The sequence below is a fragment of the Rhinatrema bivittatum genome, chromosome 2 (genome assembly GCF_901001135.1).
Source record: "Rhinatrema bivittatum chromosome 2, aRhiBiv1.1, whole genome shotgun sequence".
Taxonomy (NCBI): Eukaryota; Metazoa; Chordata; class Amphibia; order Gymnophiona; family Rhinatrematidae; genus Rhinatrema; species Rhinatrema bivittatum.
In genome coordinates this window covers 727,535,554-727,560,395 of record NC_042616.1, presented here as the reverse complement: position 1 = coordinate 727,560,395, position 24,842 = coordinate 727,535,554, and the positions used below count along the sequence as shown (strand labels likewise).

Sequence of the window (24,842 nt, the reverse complement as noted above, 5' to 3'; positions counted from 1 at the left end):
CTATAATGCTTTTATAAATGGTTTGTATGAAATTTATTCAATGCACGTTGCATTAACATAAAAATGTAAGACATTGCAATTAATCAAGAATACCTAATGATAATAAATACATTTCATTTATTGCTTATATACCACAGAACCAGATCCTAGGTGTAAATCAAAAAAATGCAAACAATAAAACACAATAAAAACATTATAATAACCACTTAGACACTCCCCACTGCTCTCAACCACCTCCCAATCAACGAAATTCCTCACTACTACCTCATGTCTGACTAAAATCTAATTAGAAACATGAGAAAAAAAATAATAAAAATAATTGGGTAATCCAAGAAAGGGTATAGAAACTGAACAAAAGCAAATGTTGCTTACCTGTAACAGGTGTTCTCACAGGACAGCAGGATGTTAGTCCTCACATATGGGTGACATCACAGGATGGAGCCCTGTATGGAAAACTTTTCTGTCAAAGTTTCTATAAAGCTTTGACTGACACTGGCACACTGAGTGCACTGAGCATGCTCAGCCTGCAATTATCCCTGTGACCACAGGTGCCTCCCTCAGTCTCGTCTTATAGCAAAAAGCGCAAGCGAAACTAAAATAAAAGTAAAAACGTATATAGACCCAACTCCGCGGGGTGGCGGGTGGGTTTCGTGAGGACTAACATTCTGCTGTCCTGTGAGAACAACCTGTTACAGGTAAGCAACATTTGCTTTCTCACAGGACAAGCAGGATGGTAGTCCTCACAAATAGGTGAGTACCGAGCTGAGGATGCCTGAGAATGCACCAAATGCACCCAAGATGTGAAAAAGGCGCAATGACGGGGGTGGAATTTGGAACAGAGAGCATCCTGAAATCCTTAACAGGTTGGTGGAAGGATGTTGGGTAGTTAAACCGAAAAGAATAGGAGTAGACGGACTGGCCAAACATGGAGCATGCCGGCTAGTCGTATCTAAGCAATAATGGCTGCGAAGGTATGGAGAGAGCTCCAGGTCACAGCCTGATAAATATGTACAAGCAGCATCGGCCGAAGGTAAGCTATGGAGGCTGGGACGGATAGAACAGAGTGTGGTTACACACAGTGTTGTAGTGAAATGCCTGCTTGTTGGTAGGAAAAAGAGATACAGACTGTCAATTAGGAGGAATAGGTCTGTTAGCCTACTGGAATTCGTAGCTTGGCTCTTGCCACAGAAGGAAAGAGTTAGGTGGAATTCCTATGGAGTGTAGTGCTGTCTAGATAGAATGCAAGTGCACTATTACAGTCCAAGGAGTGGAAAAACCCTCTCGCTTTGGTGAGAGAGAGGTGTTGGGAAAGTGGGCAGAGTATATTCTGAGTAAGGTGAGATGCAACGTCTACCTTAAGAAGGATATGAAGTTGAAAACGTAAAACCACTCGTTCACGGAGGAACGCAGGGTCGGGTGCGTATCTAACAAGGTGTGTAACTTACTGACCCTGTTGGTAGAAGTGATGTCTATGAGGGAAACAGTTCCCCATGGCAGACTGTTAAGTGAGAGGAACGGAAAGGCTCGAATGGAGAACGTATGAGTCTTGTATGCACGAATTACATATCCCATTCCATGACTAGTGAAAACAGAGGCGGCTTGATCAGTGGATAAGCCATGGTAAGCTGACTCAGAAGGGGTTGACCGTTAAATGGGTATCCCCACTCCCAAGTGGTACGCCAATTTGAACCGAGATGTACCCATGTGAAGGATGTCTGGGGAGCAGAATCCGAGGGAGTAAGAAAAAAGAGTGGTGTAGAAAAAAGAAAAAGAGTAAAACCCTTTTGTAAGTGTCATGTGGTAAATCCTGCCGTTTTGAATGGTAGGATTTGGGTGTGGAAGGGTTTTTGTGATGCTACTAGTACCTGAGAACATCAGTGAGTCTATGATATGAGACTGACTTGTGAGAAGGCGAATTGGTTACTGGTGTGATAGACCAAGAAGTATGGGAAGCATACTGGTCTCGGCCAGGACGTGGGTCTGAGGAACAGTGAACCCTGTCCCGTTTCAGCATTAGAAGAGTGCTGCCTATGAGAGGCAGCGGAAGAGACACTTATAAGAGGGCCTTGATGGAACAAAGGCGCCTATGGGAATGCATTGGAAACATGTGTAGGGAGGAGAATCCGTGCATTGTATGGTTCGATGCAGACGCAGAGGGCAAGTTAGGTTGACCTTGGCGCTAGAAGATTTCTCTCACTACACATGTAGTCCGAGACCATTCAAGAGGATGGAAACCTATATGGAGAAGGTTTGATAGTGCGTTCAGTAAGTCTGTTAGATAAGTGGCCCGAGGATGCATGGAGCAAGCAAGGGCCAAGGGTAGAGCTGCGGAGCTTCCTAGCAGAGCAGCTAAGAGGTTATGCATGCTTGTGTGTTGGAAAAGCACATTGTCCCTATGCTGTCTGTCTGTATGCTCAAAGATTTGTTGTAGAGGCAGTATTGGAAGGCATAAGGGCATAACTCATTAGAGATGTGAATCGGAACCGGAATCTGATCGGTTCTGGTTCCTATCCAAATCTTAAAATTTTTATCGCCCAGCCCGATTTGAGTTCTGATTATCGGCTGCGCCCGATCCGATAATCAAAACACCCTCCCGAACCCCCCAAAAAGGTTTTAAAATTACCTGATGGTCCAGCGGGAGCGCAGGGAGCAATCTCCCGCTCTCGGGCCATCGGCTGCGTTAATAAAAATGGCGCCGATGGCCCTTTGCCCTTACCCTGTGACAGGGCAAAGGTAGCGCCGGCACCATTTTGAATATTGGCAATACGGCCTGAGTGCAGGAGGGTCGCTCTCGGACCCCCGCTGCACTTTTGGCAAGTCTTGTGGGGGTCAGGAGGCCCCCCCCCAAGCTGGCCAAAAGTCCCTGGGGGTCCAGCGGGGGTCCGGGAGCGATCTCCTGCACTCAGGCCATATTGCCAATATTCAAAATGGCTCCGGTGCTATCTTTGCCCTGTCACAGGGTAAGGGCAAAGGGCCATCGGCTCCATTTTTATTAACACAGCCGATGGCCCGAGAGCGGGAGATCGCGCCCCCGCTGGACCACCAGGTAATTTTAAAAGGTTTTGGGGGGGTCAAGGGGGTCATTTTAAAGGGTTGGTTGGGTTTTATTTTTATCGGGCCATCGGCGTCATTTATATTAGTGGCAGCTAAAATGGCCCCGATGGCCCGAGAGGGGGAGATCGCGCCGGGACCCCCATACTGGACCACCAGGTAATTTAAAACATTTTGGGGGGGTTCGGGAGGGTGGGGTTTTGTTTTAAAGGGTCGAGGTAGATTTAGGGGTTGTTTTGGTGTGCCGGTTTTCCCGCCCTCCCCCGATTTACGATTTTTCACGATAAATCGGGGGAATTTCTATTGTATCGCGACTCTAATGATTTTTGACGATTTAAAAAATATCTGACGATTTTTTTAAATCATCAAAAAACGATTCACATCCCTATTTTCATGGCTACAAGCTCCAGGAAGTTCATGTGAAACTGTGCCTGGAGCGGAATAAACGCATATTTGGTTGAGAAGATGTTAGGTCAAACTTCACAACCCTGAGTAAATGCGAGCATTAGCAGGAGCAGACTAGGTTTTGGTTCTAGATCTGCAATATGGATGAGGGACGAAAGCGGTTGAACAGCTTAGACCCACTGATAATAAAATTTCACTGAACCTAACCCATAGCAATTTTGGATCTATGAGGAAAGTGCATAGTGAAAAAACCCCATGGTCCGACAATGAAAGAACTGAGGGGCTAAAGTTATGGAATATGCACGCAGGGACATATAGAATTTGTTAGAATGTCTGCGCGGTTGCTGGACAGGAAGGTCATTGTGACTGTGGTGTCCAGAAGTGTTCTATAAGGGATTTATGGCAGTGACAGCAATCCCAGGTAGTAGATTTATAGTGAGTCATGAACAAGTTAGAGCTCCTTGCTTGGATTGACTGTGGTTATGCAGCTGTCCATGCAAGGAAAAATGTGAATGATGTTGTACTCCGTAGAGAAACAGCAGTCACCGATAGTGATTTAATGAAATACCCCAGTTGCCGAAGCTGGTGCAACCGGCAGAGCTTGGGACTGTAATATTGTTGACTCACCATGAAGCACATAGAAAGATTAGAGGCAATCTACTTACTGCGATATGGAAGCATGGTGACGAGAGAAACCATTTTACCTATGCCTTCTGAAGAAAGTTGGTATTTCTGAGGTCCAGGATGGGCGGAGAGTAACTACTTTCTGTTGAAAGAAAGAATAGTGAAATTAAAACTCCCCAACCCCCCTCCCTCCTGCACTTTGTAGCGTCCGGGGGAGTGTACCGTGAATCTTGGTACAGAGTGGGGTGGCCGCTCTGACATCTGGCAAGTTGAGAGACCCGGAGGTGTCCAACTGGCGGGGCTGATGTAACCTGGATATCATGTAACCTCCCAAGGGAGCGTAAGCAGTAAAGTCTTACCCGCCTTTCTGTGTGCTGTACAAGAAAACGTCGAGACCTGTTGCCAGGTTTTGAGGTGGACTTACACTTGAGGCAGTATTTGCTGGATCTCGTGTTTAGCAGATCAGCGAATTCATCTGGAACTTCAGTCCTGAATTAGGAACCAGAAGCCAGAGTATTAATCAGTACAGGGTCCCGTTGCTGACAACGGGAGGATATCCTGATGCAATCCCAAATAATTGGTAGAGAGGTTCTCTTGGTATGGTGTCTAACACAGCTGGCAATAGGATATGTGACACTAATATGGTTCTTGGAAGACAGACAACCTAGAACCTTTCGAACCATGTGGCTCGAATTAGAGAACAGATCTCATTGGGAATGCTGCTGAAGCAGAATTAGAGTACTTACCATCCGACGTGGATCATAGAAGGATGAGCCGGTGAAGATTGATGGCTCCGTGGATTTCAGGAATCATCGAGGGGTAGCCTGTCAGACATAACGTCCGTCTCAACTCTGAAACCTGGTATGGTAGCGCAGGTATAGGGAAGACAGGCTGAGAATGGCTGGTGCTACCACAGTAATTTGTGGAGGGCCACAATCCCGCACCAATGTCGGTGGGGCACGTCTCAGTTCAGGGGAGTCATTATGACTCGTGAACCCGGCCCTCGTTGCAGCAGCTCGATGTGTCGTGACACCAGTCCAGAATTCTTCGGAACTCGTTCCGGTGTTTCTGGAGCACGAAGGACTGCCAGCATTGTGCAGAACAGGGACGATGGCAGTGGTGATGTTGCTCGGCCCGGGCATTCTCCAGCACCGAGAAGGATAGTACCGATGTGCTGGATGACGTCGGTGGCGGACGGTCACTGTGCCGGTGACAATGAGTGCCACAGTGCTCGGCCCGGTCTTTCCCCAGCGCCAACGTGGATGCCCTCGATGTCTTGGATGGCGAATGTTGACGGACTGTCAGCATGCTTGCACTGCTCCTGGCACTATGTAGTGTCGTAGACTAATACGGGGCTTTAATAAGAACCCAAAGCATGGAGCACTGTGTTTAGGCAAGGGCATTATGTGGAGGTGCTATGTTGGTATTAACGGTGTCAATGGTGGCCGAAGCGGCCTCGAGGGCATCGTCAAAAATATATATATGAAAAACGTCGATGACCCAGGCAGAGCAAGGATAATAGTGACAAAAGCACTGATGGCATCAGCGTAGGTATCTATGGAAACGATGTGGCATCAAGAAATCGAAAAACATCGTTGCATCGGAAAAAATGATGCCGGCATCAATGGAGTCAATGACCGCATCGATAGGAACATCAAAGACATCGATGGAAATGACGTGGGTGTCGACGGCATCGATGTATGGAGGCGGGTGCAGACGGCATCAACGGCATGGCCATGGGCATCAATGGCATCGATAGGATTGACTTGGGCACCAATGGCATCATTGGCATCAATGGTATCAGCATAGGCATCGATGGCACCGACATGGGCACCAATGGTATCGGCATTGGCATCGATGCCATTGATGGAATCGACATTGGCATCGATGGAATCGGCATTGGCATTGATGCCACCGATGGAATCAACATTGGAATCGATGCCATCGATGGAATCGACCCAGGCATCAATGGCATCGATGGAATCGACCCAGGCATTGACACCACCAAAGGAATTGACCTAGGCATAGATGGAATCAATGACGGCATTGATAGAATCCACTTGGGCATCGATGGCACCAATGGAATCGACGATGGCATTGATGAAAGTGTCCTGGCATCGATGACATCGATAAAATAAATGATGGCATCAATGTAAATGACCCTGGCATCGATGGAAATGCTCTGGGAGACGATGGCATAGACCCAGGTATCGATTGCATCGACAACACAAGGGTGTGCATCGATGGCATCCATCCGAGCAATGATGGCATCGATGAAACCCAGGGAAAAATCAGTGCCATGGATGAAAACATGGATGGCACTGATAGAATCGATGCAGGGAACGATGGCATCAATGTGCCATGGGGGAGGGGTACCGATGGCATCGAAAAATGCAGGACGGTCGGGAAGGGGATACCTACGGTAGCGATGGGAGCATCGACAGCTCGAGGGTACCGAGGAAATCGAAGGTCCTGGATTCGACAGAGGCCCTGGCGACAATAGAAACCGTGGAAGCCCCTGTCCCACTAGCGCTAATAACCAGGCATAGTGTCACAGAGGGACGCTCACAGGCTATGTGTGGCTAACTATGAAAACACAGGGAGAGGGAAGGCCGCAATTCGGTTGGCAGGCCAGAGAGGTGACAGGAACCGACCAAAAAACAGGGCATAGTACTCACCGAGCGTCGAATAAATGTACGCGAAGGGAGACCCGTGCAGGGAAAAAGTGTTTGTGAAGTAAAAGTTTAAGTGTTTCCGTAAGGAAAAAATATTAGAATTTCTCACAGAGACCACTGAGGGAGACATCTGTGGTCACAGGGATAATTGCAGGCAGAGCATGCTCAGGGCACTCAGTGTGCCAGTGTCAGTCAAAGCTTTACAGAAACTTTGAAAGAAATGTTTTCCATACAGGGCTCCATCCTGTGATGTCACCCATATGTGAGGACTACCATCCTTCTTGTCCTGTGAGATTGATGTGAATCTATATTGTATCCAAAATGCAACTAAAATATCACAGGAAAACTAAGTTGCTTACCTAAAACAAGTGTTCTCCATTGACAACAGCATAATCAGCCACACAAGTGAGTGATGTCATCCAACAAGAAAGACATAGAGCATCTTCTTAAGCACTTCTGGGTAAGCTTAGAAGGCTTTTCTGGGCATGTGCCAAACTCCCTGCATAGGTGCCATCGCTCAGGACCTCTTCAGTTTTATAGAATACCTTTTCAGAAAAAGCAAACTCTAAGGAGAGGAGGGAGCGTGTGTGTAACTGATTATGCTGCTATACAAGGAGAACACCCACTATAGGTAAGCAAATTAGTTTTCTCCAAAGACAAGCAAACATAATTAGTCACACAAGTATGACACGCTGTCTAAGAGGTACCTTTCCAAAAAGGGGAAAATGTCTAGAAAAAAACACCAATTGATAGAGAACATATTTTTTGTTGACTATTTTGCATTTTATCATTTTTCTTGGAAGACAACCTAAAATAATAAAATCAAATCCTAGGTGGGATAGAGTTTGATTAAACACCTCACAAAGACTGAAGGACAGATTTACCAAACCTACTGTTGTATCAGATGTAGCATCCAAGCCGCAATGTGATGTGAATGTGTAACCTGAGCTCATTATATCCCTGCAAATTTCCTCAAAAGAGACCAGTCTCATATGGGCAATCAACACTGGCCAAGACTCTAACATTATCAGGTAAATTTTCAAAGGCCCACATGCGTAATTTCGGAGTTTACAACTTGTAGCAGGGCCTTGCGTGCACTGTGCACATTTTATAACAGGCCCGGCCATGCACGTGAACCATGATATGTGCACAAGTGCTAAGCCTGTCAGAAGATGCGGGCCAGGTGGGCAGGGGGCGGGCAGGGACAGCACCATTAGCTGCTGTCCTGCAGAAGTGCACGCCGGGCTGGCACACGGAAGTTGCTTCTGCACTAACAGAGCATTAAGGCAAAAAACAAAAAAAAATGGGATTAGTTAGGGTTAGGTTAGGGGTCAGGGAGGAGAGAGGAGAGGTAGAAAGGAAAGGTTAGGGATACGAAAGTTCTCTCCCAGTCCGCTCTACAATTCACGCCCCCGCGTGCACTACCCGCGCATGCGCGCAAGGCTTTTAAAAATCCAGCACACAAGTCTATGAGATTTTATAACATGCGTGTGCCGGCACGCACATGTTATAAAATCGGTGTGTCCATGTGCATGTGATGGGAACCATGTGCACATGGACGTATGTGCGCTCCTTTTAAAATCGACACCTATGAGTCTTGACATGCCTTTCAAGTTACAGGCCTGCCTGGGCATAACAAAATCCCTGCCCTTTCTCCTGTGGTAGGACAGATTTGACCACATAGGACTATATAAGAGAGGACTGCTCTATTTGCAGTAAATCCCAGGGAGGCTGGTGTATGACCTGAAGGAATCTCCAGTAAATATAATCTGTAGTCTTCCTTTACAATTCAGAGAACCCAACTGTCAGAGGTTACAGAGGACCAGCAATATTCATAAAACCTTAGCCTTTCTACAGGTAGATTCCCTGGCATAGAGACTGGAATTCTACGTCCTCTGGATCTAGTCAAGAACACATCCCTGTTTTTGACAACATTACTCCCTGGGACCTTGAGCTTCTGCAATCATTAGAGTGTGATCTGTATCTCAATTGCTGACAAGGGTGAGTAGAATGAGGAAACCATCTCGTTCATGGAAAAAAAAATTGTTTCTTGTTTGGGCCAGTGAGAGACACAGAGAATATTCCTCTTCAGATCCATAATCTATGAGGTGACTTCCAAGACTGTTCAAATGTAGAGGCTGATATTAAGAGAGGAGCTGAAGTCTCAGAAAGCACTGATCCTTGATTCTTGGACGTAATATGATCCTTGTATGACTTTTTAGAATTGGGGTCGATTTTTGCAGAGCAACAGATGAGGCTTCATCTCTAAAATAGTTCAGCTTCAACATGGTGCAGAAAATGCCAACATTGAATCCTGGCATTAAAATGCCAATTTCAGTGCCAAACTGCTTGGCACCAGGTCAAAGATCTCAAGGATCACTTCAATTGGCACATTTTTCACTGAGGTGTGCAGTGCTGGTATCTAGATCCACTAGGTGATGATCGAGGGCCTCCAAGGATACTGTTGTCCACTTTCTTTCAAAAATCTCAAACCTAAGTGGACTCAGGTGGTGAAGCCAAAAGTGAAGAATCCTAGTGGCCAAAGGGGAAGAATCAATGGTGGTTGACTGGACTAAGAATGGATGAGCTGTCCTCTGAATGCAGCTGCTTTAGAAGAATATAGAACAATGATCCAGCCTCTTTGCTCTCAGGTCTTTCAATTGAAGAATATTGATGTTAATGTTTCAGAGGGTCTCTGGTGCTTGGTGTATTGTACTCTAACACCTGAATATGATCTGAGGAACCCAGCTCAGGTGCCAAATGCCAAGCATGAGAGTGCTCACTACTCTTAGGCTCATGCATTGATATTGAAGCCAAGGCAAGAGGAGATTTCCTTGGCACTGACACAAAGTTCAATGTGTCAGTGGCAAGGATCCTTCAGAATCATAGCCTTTGGTGCCAAAGTCAATGAACCTGACTTTTCTTTGACAGCAGTGATATTTTGCAGTCGCAGCTGTCAGGATTTTATGGACCTAGATAACACATATGAGCAGATGCCACACAAAAGGACATCATACCTTAGCCCCAAGAAGAGCATGCAAACTTTGTGATGATCTGTAAAGAATATCTTGAAGTAGCAGTGGGAGCAGTGTTTGCAGCCTCTGGTCTTCTTCTCGGTCATAGTAAGATAGAAAGACAAGTGAAATTAAACTCAGCTATATTTGTGAAACAGTTTAAATTGCTATGAGAGGCTGAATCAAGGTAATACATACAAAGAAACCCACTTGGGAAGAGCGATCAGCAATGAGAAGAACAAAATCTGAGAAGGGCCAAAAACATATTTAATCGGCTATTAAAGGATTGGGAGACCAGTCTGATGCAAAAACAATTTTCTCTTCCAAGAGCAAAGAAAAATATAACCAGTGCCTCCACAGACAAAAACATAATGAGGAGGTCCCATATGGTTGTAGCTGTGAGAAAAGTCTATTCCTTCTAAACCACATATCATGACCTCTTGTTCTAGAATCTCCTTTCCACTGAAACATTTTTGCTTCTTGTGCTTGAGGTAGTTGAAAGTCACTAACATATCCTTTTGACTATCCACTTCTCCAGGATATACCTTTTTAGGCCCTTCAGTCTCATCTAATATGGCTATTGGTATACTCTCTGTGCTATTGAGGTAGCCCTTCTCTGAACCACCTCCATCTTGTCTATGTCTGTTCAGAGGTATGGCCTCCAGAAATGGTCACAATATTCCAGATGAGGTCTTGCCAACAACCTGTACAAAGACATTATAACCTTTTTCTGCTGTTTAAATCTCTCCCTATGCAATTTAGCATCCATTTGGATCTGCTCACCATCAATCATATTGTTTTGTTACTTTAAGGTCATCAGACATGATCCCAAGGTTTCTCTCCTGGCTGTTGAACATCATTTTTTCAACTCCCATTGTATAGTGCTCCCTTAGATTTATGCACTCCTAATGCATTACATTGCACTTTTTTGTTTTTAATCTTAACTGCCAGATAACTAATCAAGATCCAATATATTAAAGTACAGACATGCATTTGGGATGCAGAAATTCAGGGGAGGAGGTGAAAACCTGATGAGCATCAGCCAGAAGAGAGAGCTTAGGGTGATTTTATCTGATGATCTCAAAGTAGAAAAGCAGGCATAACCAGCAGAAAACAGGAGGTGATAATGCCTTTGTGCAAATCACTGGTAAGACCTCACCTAGACTACTGTACCCAGTTCTGGAGTCCTTACCTCTAAAAGGACATAAATAGGCTAGAACCAATTCAGAGAAATCTAGAAGCTAGCTTGAGTTCATGAAAAATGGGAGAGCATTACAAAAGTTTATTATGTACAAGAATAAAGAAAACAATAATTGGCCAGCTCTGTGGCTCACTGGCAGTGTTGTGTAAAGTTGTGCAGAATGCTTATGTTCAATTCCCGAGGCAGGTCTTCTGTTCCATAAGCCTGCCAGAGGTTGGGATTCTATGAAAGTAGCATTTATAACCCAAGGGGAGTCTCATTGTGAGCTGAATTTAGGGCAATGACTGGGCAAAGTATGTTAGAGGGGACATAAAATAAGGCTAAAAATAACCATAAATAGTTGCAGTGAATGCTCATGGCAATGAACTCTAGCCTCAGTTCTACTGAACTAGAAGGCCAAAGGAGTAGGAAGAAACTGCTGGACTCCAAACATGCTCTCCAAAAAATAAACAAGAATAAGGTACACTTACCCGATGGGTCTTGACACTACAAGTTCCACTTGTGGTTCTGGCTTGGACTCTAGAATAATGTTGTAGACCTCCTCAAAGGTAGCACCTTGCAATAGTCTTCCATTCCATTCTAGTACTTCATCACCTATATTGAAGTAATAATAACTTTCTTATAGAGAAAGAGTAATTTCATGTGCTTGTTTCCAGGGACTACAACAAATTTTGGGGCCTATTTACTAAAGATTTTCTCTCACTGTGGGGAAAAATGCTTAGTAGCTAGGGCCCTTACTGAGCTATAGAAATGATTAAATGGATTTATGAGTAATCTACACAGAAGAATCATTCAGTCAGCATTTAGCTGAAAGCAATATTTCCACTCTACTTTTAACAATCCTAAACTAATATACAACCATTACCTATATGACATCTGTTCTGCTAGCATTTCTTATACCAGAGCTTCCTAACATGTCCTGGGGACCCCACAGTTAGTCACTTTTCAGGATATCCACAATGAATATGTATGAGATAAATTTGTATATACTGAGTCTCCATGATATGCAAATTTATTTCATGCATATTAATTGTGGATATCCTGATACTCAACTGGCTGTGGGGGTCCCCAGGACAGGCTTGGAAAGCCCTGCTTTATAAAGTACAAACCTTTCTCTTTTAGAAAGCAAGATGACTATGCCTTTGAAAAAATATGTTCTCTGTAGTTGGACTTCTACGGCTATGTTCAATAATACCCTCTTTCTACCTAAAAATTATATCTCAACATGAAATACTATAGACCGGATTCATTAAGGCTTTTCTCCCATTCTCTATCTATGGAGGAAAAAGCCTTCATAAAGAGGTCCTAAATGCTCTATTTTAATGATTTTGAATGCATTATATACAAGTCCAGATTGCCATCCTATAAAGCACAAATTAGTAGAACAATTAAGGATACAGGAAGAAAGTGGATTGTGCAGGATGTGGTGGGGAAACAGGGAGGAGCATGCAAATGGTATAGACAGGTATGTGCAACTTAATTCTTCTGCTATGTAATTTTTCTGCCATCATAATTGCAAATATAAATAAAGTAAAAGTTCATCCTCTGTTATCTGTGCTTGCAAAAGATTCATCCAATAGCACTGGAGCTCAGGCTTAACAGCTCACCAAATAATAGGATTAACAAAAAACAGAAAATTATTTTTAAAAATGGGCCAAAATATATCTCCTGAGCAAACACAATGAATAAAATAACCTGTATTACAGAATAAAGGTTAAAAATATCCTACCTTAAACAATTTTTTAAATAAATATCCATCCAAATACTATGTCAACAATATTAATGAGCAGACAACAGATAATCCTACAGCTATGCTTCTGGAGAGATTGGTAGATCTTTGACAGAGAAATCTGTAATGTGGTTATTTTTTCTTCAAATTAGTGTCATTTTTTGGAGATTAATATCTATTTCTAAGTCATGGAGTAACTCAGAAAAGTATTTGCAATCCACTTTTCAATGTTTTTCCAGCCCTGAGATTTATGATAATGGAAATAGTAGGTAATACATTCATTGTGGAGATTTACATACACTACTGCCAAACTTATTAAAATGCTTATTATACATGGTGTGTTCTAAGGGGCAGATTCAAGAAAAGTCACTAAAAGTATGCATGCTAAATTGGTTTAGCATACACAATAAATAGCAACATATTCACAAAAGCTTAAGTATTCATGCTAAGACAACCACCATGTGCTTTAGCAGCGGAAGGTAAACCATAATGTAAAGCATATGCTAATGATCATAGACATGAAAAAAATGACATAAAGAGCACACTAAAGTCATTACCCTATTCACTTAACCATGTGCTGTTTACCAATCTCATAATATGGAAATGTTATCACCCACCCAAGCCCACATGTTAGGCATTGATCGCACATGCTATAAAAGCCATCATCTGGCTGAAGGAAGTATGAGAAGGAACATGCAGGTGTTTTGATTACTACAGGAAAAAAAGAGAAGAGCTGGACAGAGAGGACAGAAGCCAGGAAGAGAATAAAGGGAAAGACAAAGAACAGAGGGAAAAGAAGGGGCGAGACAGCAGACAAGACAAAAAGGCCATCTATGTGTCCTCAGTTTCAGGCCCAGAACAACCTGATGCTTGCAACAATACCATCCATCCCTCTTTCTAATGCCAGTCCTAACTGTTTACTTTCCATTGATACTTTCTAACTTACCATGCCACTCAGCGAGCAACAAGGAATCAGAAGCTGGACCTCATGTAGAAGAGAGGGGAAGAAACCTTGCATATCCCCAAGTGTCACAAACATCTTCTGTCTTATCCATCCTCAATCACTTATAGAAACATAGAAACATAGAAATGACGGCAGAAGAAGACCAAATGGCCCATCCAGTCTGCCCAGCAAGCTTCACACACTTTTTTCTCTCATACTTATCTGTTTCTTTTAGCTCTTTGTTCTATTCCCCTTCCACCCCCACCATTAATGTAGAGAGCAGTGATGGAGCTGCATCCAAGTGAAATATCTAGCTTGATTAGTTAGGGGCAGTAGGGGTAGTAACCGCCGCAATAAGCAAGCTACACCCATGATTATTTACTCAGACTATGTTATACAGCTCTTATTGGTTGTTTTTTCTTCTCCCCTGCCGTTGAAGCAGGGAGCTATGCTGGATATGCTTGAAGTATCAGTTTATTCTTCTCCCATGCTGTTGAAGCAGAGAGCCATGCTGGATATGCATCGAAAGTGAAGTATCAGGCACATTTGGTTTGGGGTAGTAACCGCCGTAACAAGCCAGCTACTCCCCGCTTTGTGAGTGTGAACCCTTTTTTCTTCTCCCCTGCCGTTGAAGCAGAGAGCTCTGCTGGATGTGTGTAGTATCAGTTTTTTCTTCTCCCCTGCCGTTGAAGCAGAGAACTATGCTGTATATGCATAGAAATTGAAGTAAGGCTTATTTGCTTTGGGGTAGTAACCGCCGTAACAAGCCAGCTACTCCCCCCTTTGTGAGTGCAGATCCTTTATTCCACATTTCCTCTTGCTGTTGAAGCTAGAACGATGTTGGAGTCACAGTAAGCATGTGTACGTTTATTGAATAAGGGTATTGTCTCCAGGCAGTAGCCATCATTCTGGCGAGTCACCCACTCTTCATTGGCGGCCTCTTGACTTTATGGATCCACAGTGTTTATCCCACACCCCTTTGAAGTCCTTCACAGTTCTGGTCTTCACCACATCCTCCGGAAGGGCATTCCAGGCATCCACCACCCTCTCCGTGAAGAAATACTTCCTAACATTGGTTCTGAATCTTCCTCCCTGGAGCTTCAAATCGTGACCCCTGGTTCTGCTGATTTTTTTCCTACGGAAAAGGTTTGTCATTGTCTTTGGATCATTAAAACCTTTCAAGTATCTGAAAGTCTGTATCATATCGCCTCTGCTCCTCCTTTCCTCCAGGGTGTACATATTTAGATTCTTCAATCTCTCCTCGTACGTCATCCGATGAAGATCCTCCACCTTCTGGTCGCCCTTCTCTGTACCGCTTCCATCTTGTCTTTGTCTTTTTGTAGATACGGTCTCCAGAACTGAACACAGTACTCCAGGTGAGGCCTCACCAAGACCTGTACAAGGGAATAATCACTTCCCTTTTCTTACTCGATATTCCTCTCTCTATGCAGCCCAGCATTCTTCTGGCTTTTGCTATCGCCTTGTCGCATTGTTTCGCAGACTTCATATCATTAGACACTATCACCCCAAGGTCCCTCTCCTGCTCCATGCACATCAGCCTTCCCCCCCCCCCCATCGAATACAGTTCATTCGGGTTTCCACTCCCCATATGCATGACTTTGCACTTCTTGGCATTGAATCTCAGCTGCCATATCTTCGACCACTCTTCCAGTTTCCTTAGATCCCGTCTCATTCTCTCCACTCCTTCCGGCGTGTCCACTCTGTTGCAGATCTTAGTGTCATCCGCGAAAAGACTTCTGAGAGAAGGAGAAATACGGAAGAAAGGTCCCTTCCCCAAACACCCAGATCCACGCAATAAAAATAAACACATACTTTTCCAAAACAAAAACTTTGTATTGAAAAACCACGTAGTAACACTGCAGCAAATGTTACAAATAGTAAACTAAAACCCAACAATAAACAAGTGAGTTATTGTATATAAGAAAAACATAACTGTCATTTTCTTGTATTTTATTTATGTATTTAACCTTTTTATATTTCACAAAATCCATACAGTGTACAATGTGGATCACAAACTAATACATTCATAATCAAGAAACCATACATAACAAACATTCATGTTTTTAAATTGACTATTAAAAACAGCACAACCCTAATGTTATCTAAGAACAACAGGCTTCAATATCTCATCAAATGCTTTATTTATTTAAATTTTTTTATATTCCACTTTTCGCTTGACTAAATAGAATAGAGGTTCATATTCAAAAGCATTTAACTGACTAACTGAGAAGACAGACGGCTAAATGAATATTTGGGCATATATCTGGATAAATTCTAGCTGGCTAATAAGTTAGGTGACTAGAATTTAGCCAGATAAGTAATTTTGGTGGCGTAACAGGGAGGAGTTGAGTTAGCCTGCTAAGTTAACTGGTTAACTTCAATATTCAGAGTTAGCCAGATGACTTAGCCATGCCAAAGAGCATGGTTAGCTGGCTATATTCAATAACTTTAAGATAGTCGGCTAATAACTTTATTGAATATACCTTCCAAGTTAGCTGGATAAGTTTTTCTGGCTAACTATGCTATCCAGACTGTGTCTGAATATGGGCCTCATAGTTTTAATAACTTTTGGAATGCCAAATAATCATTCTCCAGTTGAAGAGTCTTTGGTAATGCATTCCACAGGACAGTGGCAGCAACAACAAATTCCCTTGAATGTGTCTCCTGGAATTTTATTTCTGGCATCCAGAGGACAATAAACAAATTTGCAGCAGATGAATGCAAGGGTCTATAGGGAAAATAAAGTGTACAAAAAATTGATAAATAATGTGCATCTTCTGCATAAGTTTAATATTTAGTTATATTACACTTTTCAGACACTTCAAAGTGGATTACATTCAGATACTGTTACGATCCCTGCCCGCGGAGCTACTCAACGCGAGCAGGCCTCTCACCTATTGACCGCTGCGCTGCCTTCCGCAGCTGGGACCCGCTGTGACTGCCGCTTCTCCGCGGCCCAAGTCACCTGATTCCTCCCTCGTTGCGGCCTGGTGCCGCTCCTGCCGACGCTCACGCCGGGACCCATGCGGCAGGGCCGTTGCCGGGACCTGCGGCAGGTTGCTGCCATCGCTATCTCCATGCAGCCTGGAGGCCATGCCTTCCAGCTCCTCCCATGGCAGGGAGCCGCAACGTCATCCCTGGGGTTCTCGTCGGATGGTCAGAGGCCATCCTGAGGCATGCCTGCTCCTCCCTGCTCTGTTTCCTTTGTGCGGCTGGGCGCCGCTGTCCATTGCGCTTCCTGTTTCTTCCTACTTCCTCTTAGGCACACACCTCTTCACTTCATTTAATGCCCCGCGGCTAGATATGCCCCGGGCTCCACTTGATGACAACTTCTGCTTCTGCCCTAAAAGAGGGCATCTTCTTCAGTCACTCTTGGCCTTAAGATCGAGTTCCACAGTTGTCTGTGTCTTCTGACAGGTCCAGGTCCTCCGTGGTCTTCTCCTGCTTTGACGGCTTCGTCTTTATGTTCCTGATGTCCTTCGTCCAGGTCTCCAGTCGTTTTCATGTTCCTGATGTCCTTCGCCCGGGCCTCCAGATGTCTCCAGGTTCCAGATGTCCTTCGTCCGTGACTTCAGATGTCTTTATGTTCCTGATGTTCTTCGTTCGTACTTCCTGATGTCCAAGGTCCTTTCTGATGCCTTTTGCCTTTGCCTCCATGCCTTGGTTCCTTGATGTCCACTTTCCTGGCGTGCCGTTGTCGTGGTCCGCAACCAGCCCACGGGCGGGCTGTGTAGGGCACCTCACGGTACAATGGCCATCTTCTTCTCTGCAGTGCTAGCCTCCGAAAGACTTCTGCTTCAGTCCTAAGTCTTGAATCCTGAGTTGTCTTTGAATCCTTGAGAATCTTGAATCCTGTGCTTGAAACTTGTCCCGGTCTTCGGAGCTCCTTGCATTTGCGTCTGTCCATGGCAAGACTCTGTTTGAACCTGCTCCGCATCAGCATGGTCCGTGACCAGTCCCGCGGGTGGACTGTGTAGGGTGCGCCCCGGTGCAGGCCTCTTCAGTATCTTCGTCATGTTCCGGTATCAGCTTCCACTATCTCTCCTAGAGTCTGCTTCGAGCCCAGCATGGTCTGCGACCAGTCCCGCAGGTGGCCTGTGTAGGGCGCACTGCATTGCAGTCTCAACCCAGTGCTTTGATCCTTGATCCTACGTCTACAGTGCCTTGATCCTTGCCTGAGTCTTCGTCTACAGTGTCCTCGCCTGAGTCTTCATCCACAGTCTTCTGTGTTCTAAGGACTCCGTCTGCCCTCATCCTCTGTCCGGCCTGCTGCCTTTTGCCGTTATCCAGCGGCAGGTCCAAATGGGGCTTGGAACGATCAGAGGACTGTTCATTGATCAACATTGCGTTGTTGGTCATCCTGGGGCGTGCAGGTTCGGTAGAGGGTCAGACCTCCGTCTCCTTGTCTTCGCTTCAGCCTTGTCCTGCTACTCGTTACCCATGCTCGCCCCAGTTCATCTCCCGCGGTGTGTCTTGGGGCTCCTCCCTGAGTGATGTCATGGCCCAAGGGCTCACAACACCCGTTTCAGAAACGACCGCGCCTCCGCTCTCGTAACAGTAGCTGAAGGCCTCCAAGCCCTCGGTTCGTAACAGGCTCCAGAAGGCCACACTCATAACAGGATCCGAAGGCCTTCTAGCCTTCGGGTCATAACAGGTACTGTAGGAATGACCAAGGAGGACATTTTTTAAAATAGAATGTGTTGAGAGACTGGCGGACAATTATAGCTCCTTAAGCTATGATGAAATTCTGTTACTTTCTATCCTATAATTATCATAGCTGCCACATTTTGAATAAGGTGCAAGACCTGAATGGATTATTTTGGTGTCCCTAAACATAAAGAATTACAGTAATCCGAAGTTAATCATATCAGTGTTTGCACTACCGTTCTGAATTCTTCTATAAGAATTAAATTGTTAAAAATCTCAATAATGTTTATTAATAAAAACAGATTTATGAAATGGTTTTAATTTGAGCTTTAATAGTTAACTTCAAATCTACTACAAAGTCCAAATCCCATGTCTTCATATTTGTAAAATTTAAACAAAAACCTGATAAAACTACATTAGGGTTACAAATACATATTATAAAGGGTAGCAGAAAAAGCTAACAATAGAAGACAGTACATCAGAAAGCATGCTTATTACATGCATTTTATTTATTAGCTTGTTTATTTATCTATTTATTTATTTATTTACTTATATTTATCTTGGCCTTTCCCCTTCTGTGAAAAAATACAGAGGTCGATATTCAAAAGCCATTTAGACAGATAACTGAAAAGTTAAAGGGACCAGTACTGGCCTACAAAAGGGCAGCTTTCCAGCTGCAACATGCCTCAGCAACAGGTCCCACTACTCCAAGTAGAGCGTGTTGCTACAGTGTCTTATCTTCAGAGCCTTGTCTTCGGAGTTTTGTCTTAAGCCCAGCCTTGTGTTCAGCATCTGGTCTCCAAACCCGTGTTACCTTCAGTTTAGGCTGTTTCTTACTTTTTGTACTTCTCCTCACCGCACTTATACACCCTTATTCCTTCCATACGGATATCTGGATTAGCCTGTCACCAACCTCTGCTTGCTTCTCAACATGCTTGACTGCTGCCAGCCACCAACCACTGCCTGATCGACGTCCACCTAAGACCCTGCTATCCAAGGGTCCTCAAGCGTTGTTGGGGATTCTTGGATCAGTGCCATATTCATTTCCAACTGCAAGTGCCACTATTCCCGAACAATCAGGCAAAAACCACCTACATAATGCCCCTGCTAGATGGCTCTGCCTTGACTTGGGCATATCCCCTCTCAGAGATGGGAGACCCACTCCTGCTCATTCTACAACAATTTACAGAACAATTCAGGGTTGTCTTTGAGGAGCCTGGCCATGTGGCAGCGATGGCATCTGACCTTCTCCACCTACATCAAGACTCTAGAGCCCTGGTGGAGTACACCATAGAATTTTGGACACTAGCCATTGAATTAAACTGCCTGGAAGATAGTCTGATCGCCAGATTCTTTGAATGTATCTCGCCCAGAATCAAGGACAAGCTAACTGCCTGAGACCTGCCCTCTTCATTGGAGGAACTAATTGTCCTGACTGGGAAAATAGATTGCCGGCTATAACAAAAAGCCCATGAGACCTATCCAGCAAGAAGGAGCTTTGCTTTGGCACCTAGGTTCCAGAACCCTCTGTCGCCCCCAACCACTTCTCCATCCTCCTTGACTACTAAAGAATAGCCCATGCAGCTGGGGTGATGTCACTTAGCCCCAGAGGAGAGGCTTCACCACAGGCAGCAGGGCCTCTGTCTAAATTGTGCTGGTTGGGGACATTTGCTGGATCAATGTCCAGTGAGGTTGGGAAAATTCCACGGTTAGGGTCCTGTGGAGGTTACCTGTCTCACCATTCCCGCTCCCAAACTACTGGTTCAGTTGACCCTGGTGCTGGGTTCCATATGCTTTTCCACCCAGGCCTTCATAGATTCTGACTTTTCGGGAAATTTCATCCTGAAAGAAATTATATGCAACTTTGATTCCCACGGTCAGTATGACCTCTTGATTAGTCATCTCTTCCATTTACGGAGACTTGCTTCCTGGTCAGGTCACTCTAACGATGACACCCATGATGTTACACACAGGCCTCCTACATCTGTAAAAGCTTAGCCTACACATAATCTCCAGGGCCATCCATCCTATTATCTTGGGGCTACATTGGCTCCAGCGGCATCAACAGCAATTCGACTGGTCTACCCTGAAACTTGCCCGTTGGGAATGCAACTGCTCGGAATAATGCTTGGAAGACATTGAGCCTCCTCACGCTATGACCGTGGCTATGATATGTCCTGGGTTCCCTCCACAGTACATGGATTTTTCAGACATCTTTCAAAGAAGAAGGCATAAGTTCCTCCACTGTACCACCTCCATGATTGTGACATTGAACTCCTCCAGGAAGCAAGCTCCCACGTAGAAAAGTCTACCTACTATCTCTTCCTGAGGCTCAGGCTATGTCCGACTATATTTGAGAAAATCTGGAAATTGTGGATTTATTCGACCATTTTCTTTATTGAAAAAATAGATGGCTCCCTCAGGCTCTGCATCGATTATCACAGCCTGAACAACATCACCAAGAAGGACCGGTATCCATTACACTAATAACAGAACTCTGATTGGTTGCAAGGGGCAAACATATTCACCACGTTGGACCGTAGGGGAGCATATAACCTTATACATATTTAGGCTGGTGACAAGTGGAAGACAGCATTTAACACTTGTGACAAACACTAGGAATACTTAGTGATGACATTCTGGCTCTGCAACACCTCCACAGATTTCAGAAATGGTCAATGGGATCTTTCGCGACCTTCTCTATTCCTGTGTCTTTTCTCAAAAACAAAACTCCCACCACCGATATGTCCGCCTCATAATCCAATATCTGGAAGAAAACAACCTCTATGCCAAGTTGGAAAAATGTCTTTTCAAATAAGAAGAACTTCCCTTTCTGGGATACATAATGTCTCACTTAGGGGCGGATTTTCAGAGCCCTGCTCGCGTAAATCCGCCCAAAACCGGGCGGATTTACGCGAGCAGGGCCCTGCGCGCCGGGAAGCCTATTTTACATAGGCCTCCCGGCGCGCGCAGAGCCCCGGGACTTGCGTAAGTCCTGGGGTTCTCCGAGGGGGGGCGTGTCGGGGGCGTGTCAGGGGGCGGGCCCGGTCGTCGCGGCGTTTCGGGGGCGTGTCGGCAGCGTTTTGGGGGCGGGTACGAGGGCGTGGCTACGGCCCGGGACGGTCCGGGGGCGTGGCCGCGCCCTCCGTACCCGCCCCCAGGTCGCGGCCCGGCGCGCAGGAGGCCCGCTGGCCCGCGGGGATTTACGCCTCCCAGAGGGAGGCGTAAATCCCCGGAGAAAGGTAAGGGGGGGGTGTAGACAGGGCCGGGGGGGTGGGTTAGGTAGAGGAAGGGAGGGGAAGGTGAGGGGAGGGCGTTGGAGGGAACGGGGGTAGGCTGCGCGGCTCGGCGCGCGCCGGCTATACAAAATCGATAGCCTTGCGCGTGCCGATCCAGGTTTTTAGCAGATACGCGCGGCTCCGCGCGTATCTACTAAAATCCAGCGTACTTTTGTTTGCGCCTGGAGCGCAAACAAAAGTAGGCTATTCGCGCGCCTTTTAAAATCCGCCCCTTATTGTTTATTGAAAAATATTTATATTCCACTCATATAATAAAATCATGCTAAGTGGATTACAAAGAGCAAAACATTAAAATCAAAATCTCGTGATGGATTCTGCATGGACCCTGCAAAGGTAAAGGCCATCAGGCCATGAATAATGCACATAACCCCCGAATTTTGAAAGGCTGAACATGGCAACATGCCCCATATTACCTGTGTAACTTTACTACTGGGCCTGATGAGGCGCAAGTCTGGAGATTTTGAGCCAGAGGGATCCTGAACACTGGGAGGGGGAGGGAGGGAGAGAGAGAAAGAGAGAGAGAGAGACAATCTGACCTCTATATATCGCCCACTGTAAAAGGACACTTTCAACTGAAGGTTGTTTGTTTGTTTGTTTTTTTTTTGGGGGGGGGGGCAATGTTGCATTGGTTTGCCTAGGGTGCAAGGGTCTGTAGACCCTTGTAACACTACCCCCCCCAAAAACCCATCCTGAGTTGAAAGTGTCCCGTTACATTGAGAGATATATAGCGTGTCAGATTCTTTCTCCCCCCCCCCCCCCAAAGGTCATTTGTGCGAGTATACGTGTAAAGGCTGCACATATATACATGGCAGGGATATTTTAAATGTTACACGTACTTGCACGCACGATATAAAATTGAGCATATATTTTCTCATGCGCTCCTTTTAAAATGTATCTTATAATATTGAAGTTACATCTGAATGTTGATATAAGTGTGGGTCTAGGTAGGTAGGTGTCCTTTTTTCATGCATCTGGGTAACCCCATGGCGATTTTTAATGCATGCAGCATACCCAGCAGCTGTATAGGAATTCTAGTGGAGGGTCCCCAACTTTATTGCAAAAATCCTACCTTTGGTCATCTTCTCCTTGGACACCAAGACCATCCTGGTCCTTTGATGTTTGGTGATCCGATTGGGGTCTCCTGCTCTTGTTCTTTCTTCCTCAGTGGTTCTTTCAGCCTGTATTTACTAATATTTCTGGGGACTTTCTTGGGGAAAAGTCAGTGGATCAGGCAAGTTCTCAGCTCTGTGATCCCAGTGGGGAAGGGGGATTCAAAAACCTCCCCACTATGCTAAATTAAAAAAAAAACTTTAAAAGTTAAACTGGATACATCTTCTGCTTTCTCTTGGAGAAAGATTACTGGGAGCAATTTTGGATATTCACATTACAAGCAAAGCATCCTAAAGGATTAAATGAGGAATGTGATTGGTCATCTCTCATTTGACTTTAGAAGTTACCATTGGTTGTTTCTAAGTCCCATGGTCATTTATTTAAATAAGCATTAGAATTGAATGTTACTTCAGCCATTTTGATGCTGTTTGATGTGAGGATTTACTGAGAAGTTTCCACTTGATTTGTCCGATTTATACTTAACTACTATATATGAAGTTTTGCTTCTTTGTTTGTCACTCATACATCCCCTGAAGAAGGATTTCTCCGAAACTTGGCCATGTTGGGATGACATTTGGGACTGTATTTGTTTTGTTTAATTATAGAAAATGAATTGTCTATATACTGTTTGAGCTAAGTTTATCGATGCAATTAATATTTTTTTATTTGCACCTTGTTTATTGGGAAGACAGACACATTGTATGGATACTTTTAATATATTGTTTTTTGAGAATATCACATATTTATTGAAACACTGTATCTGTTTCCAAAAAAAAATTGGTGGTTGGCGGTTAGTTAATGATTATATGAGATTAACCATTGGGTAACCTGGTTAGGTACCTGAAAGATGTGTATATGTATGAAACCACCATTATCCATCTTCACAAATTTTGTATTTTTTTAGTAAAAAAACAAAACAGTGCAGTATTTTGTTTATTAAAAATATTTTTTTGAACTTTTTTTGAGATTTAGTGGGGTTGTGATTTTGTTTTTTTACTGTCTCTTGGAGCAGGATCCATCACTGATGCTTGCCTACCTAGGGTTTAGAGTAGGCTCATAGGTATTTGGTCCCCTGGTGAGAGCCCTTTCGCCCCTAAAGAGCATCAGTATTAAAATCTGTCTTTCTGTAATTTACATGAAGGACCCTCTAGTATGGAGTGCACATGAGGTATCACTTCTAAAAGAAACTCCTTTTAGGTGAAGCTGGGAGCCTCACCAGAGTGTAAAACTTAAACATCCTTACTCTTTCCTTGCTTCCTCAAACTGAACCCTGAGTAATTTAAAATGGCTGGCTTAAATAGTCTTCAGGCATTCAATCCAGACTCTCCAGATGGGAGGGCTTGAGAGGTATTGATGACTCCTTACAAAATGTGTTCTAAGACAAGGACAGCAACATCTGATGGCCAAACTGGAAAGGTCTGCCTCATAAAGTTCTAAAAAATATTCTTAGAACACACACAAGGCTGCTAATGCCGCAAATTCCAAGAAAACCTTTATATATGAGACAATTAATTAATGTTGCATTCGTGAATCCTTGGAATGAGGTGGGATTGGCGCAGCCTGCAATGATGAGCCCTGCAGGTTCCCACCATCAGCTGGTATATCAGGACAAAGCAGAGACCTCGCTGGAGCTTTAGCCATACAGCCCTTGTTTTCCTTGAGTTGAGCTTTTGGGTTCCGGATCCAGCAGGTTATAGGTAGGGTCGCTGCTATGAGCAGAAATTGAGGTCCTTAGATAGCAGGGTTGTAGTTGGGCAGCGATCAGGTGTGTCAAAAAGCAGGCAGCGGTGAAGCATGTCGAGAAGCAGGCAGAGGTCAGTGGCAGACAGCAGTTAACGTTATCCAAAGTCAGGCTGAGGTCAATCCAGGTATCCGTCCAAATGGAAGAAGGGATGGATAGGCAGGGAGGTCAGGCAAGGAGAAACATAGAAGGTAAGGAACACTGAAGACAATGCATGAACTGGAGTCAAAATGCTGAAGACAAGGTTGAGCTGAAGACAAGACCCTTAAGACAATGCTAGGCTGAAAACAAGTCTCTGAAGTCAAGACACTAAACACAAGGCTGGGCTGAAGACAAGACAATGTAGTAACATGCTCTTCTCAGAGTAGTGGGACCTGTTGCT

The 24,842-nt window shown here is 44.6% G+C and overlaps 1 protein-coding gene across 1 annotated transcript in view; it reads right to left on the bottom strand.

Annotated features, from left to right (window-relative positions):
* Positions 1-24,842, bottom strand: part of LOC115085620 (regulating synaptic membrane exocytosis protein 2-like) — a 914,496-nt gene that overhangs the window by 853,167 nt on the left and 36,487 nt on the right. The window contains exon 4 of the mRNA XM_029591858.1: positions 11,441-11,564. Coding sequence (XP_029447718.1) covers positions 11,441-11,564 — 124 coding nt within the window. The remainder of the gene's footprint in view (positions 1-11,440; positions 11,565-24,842) is intronic.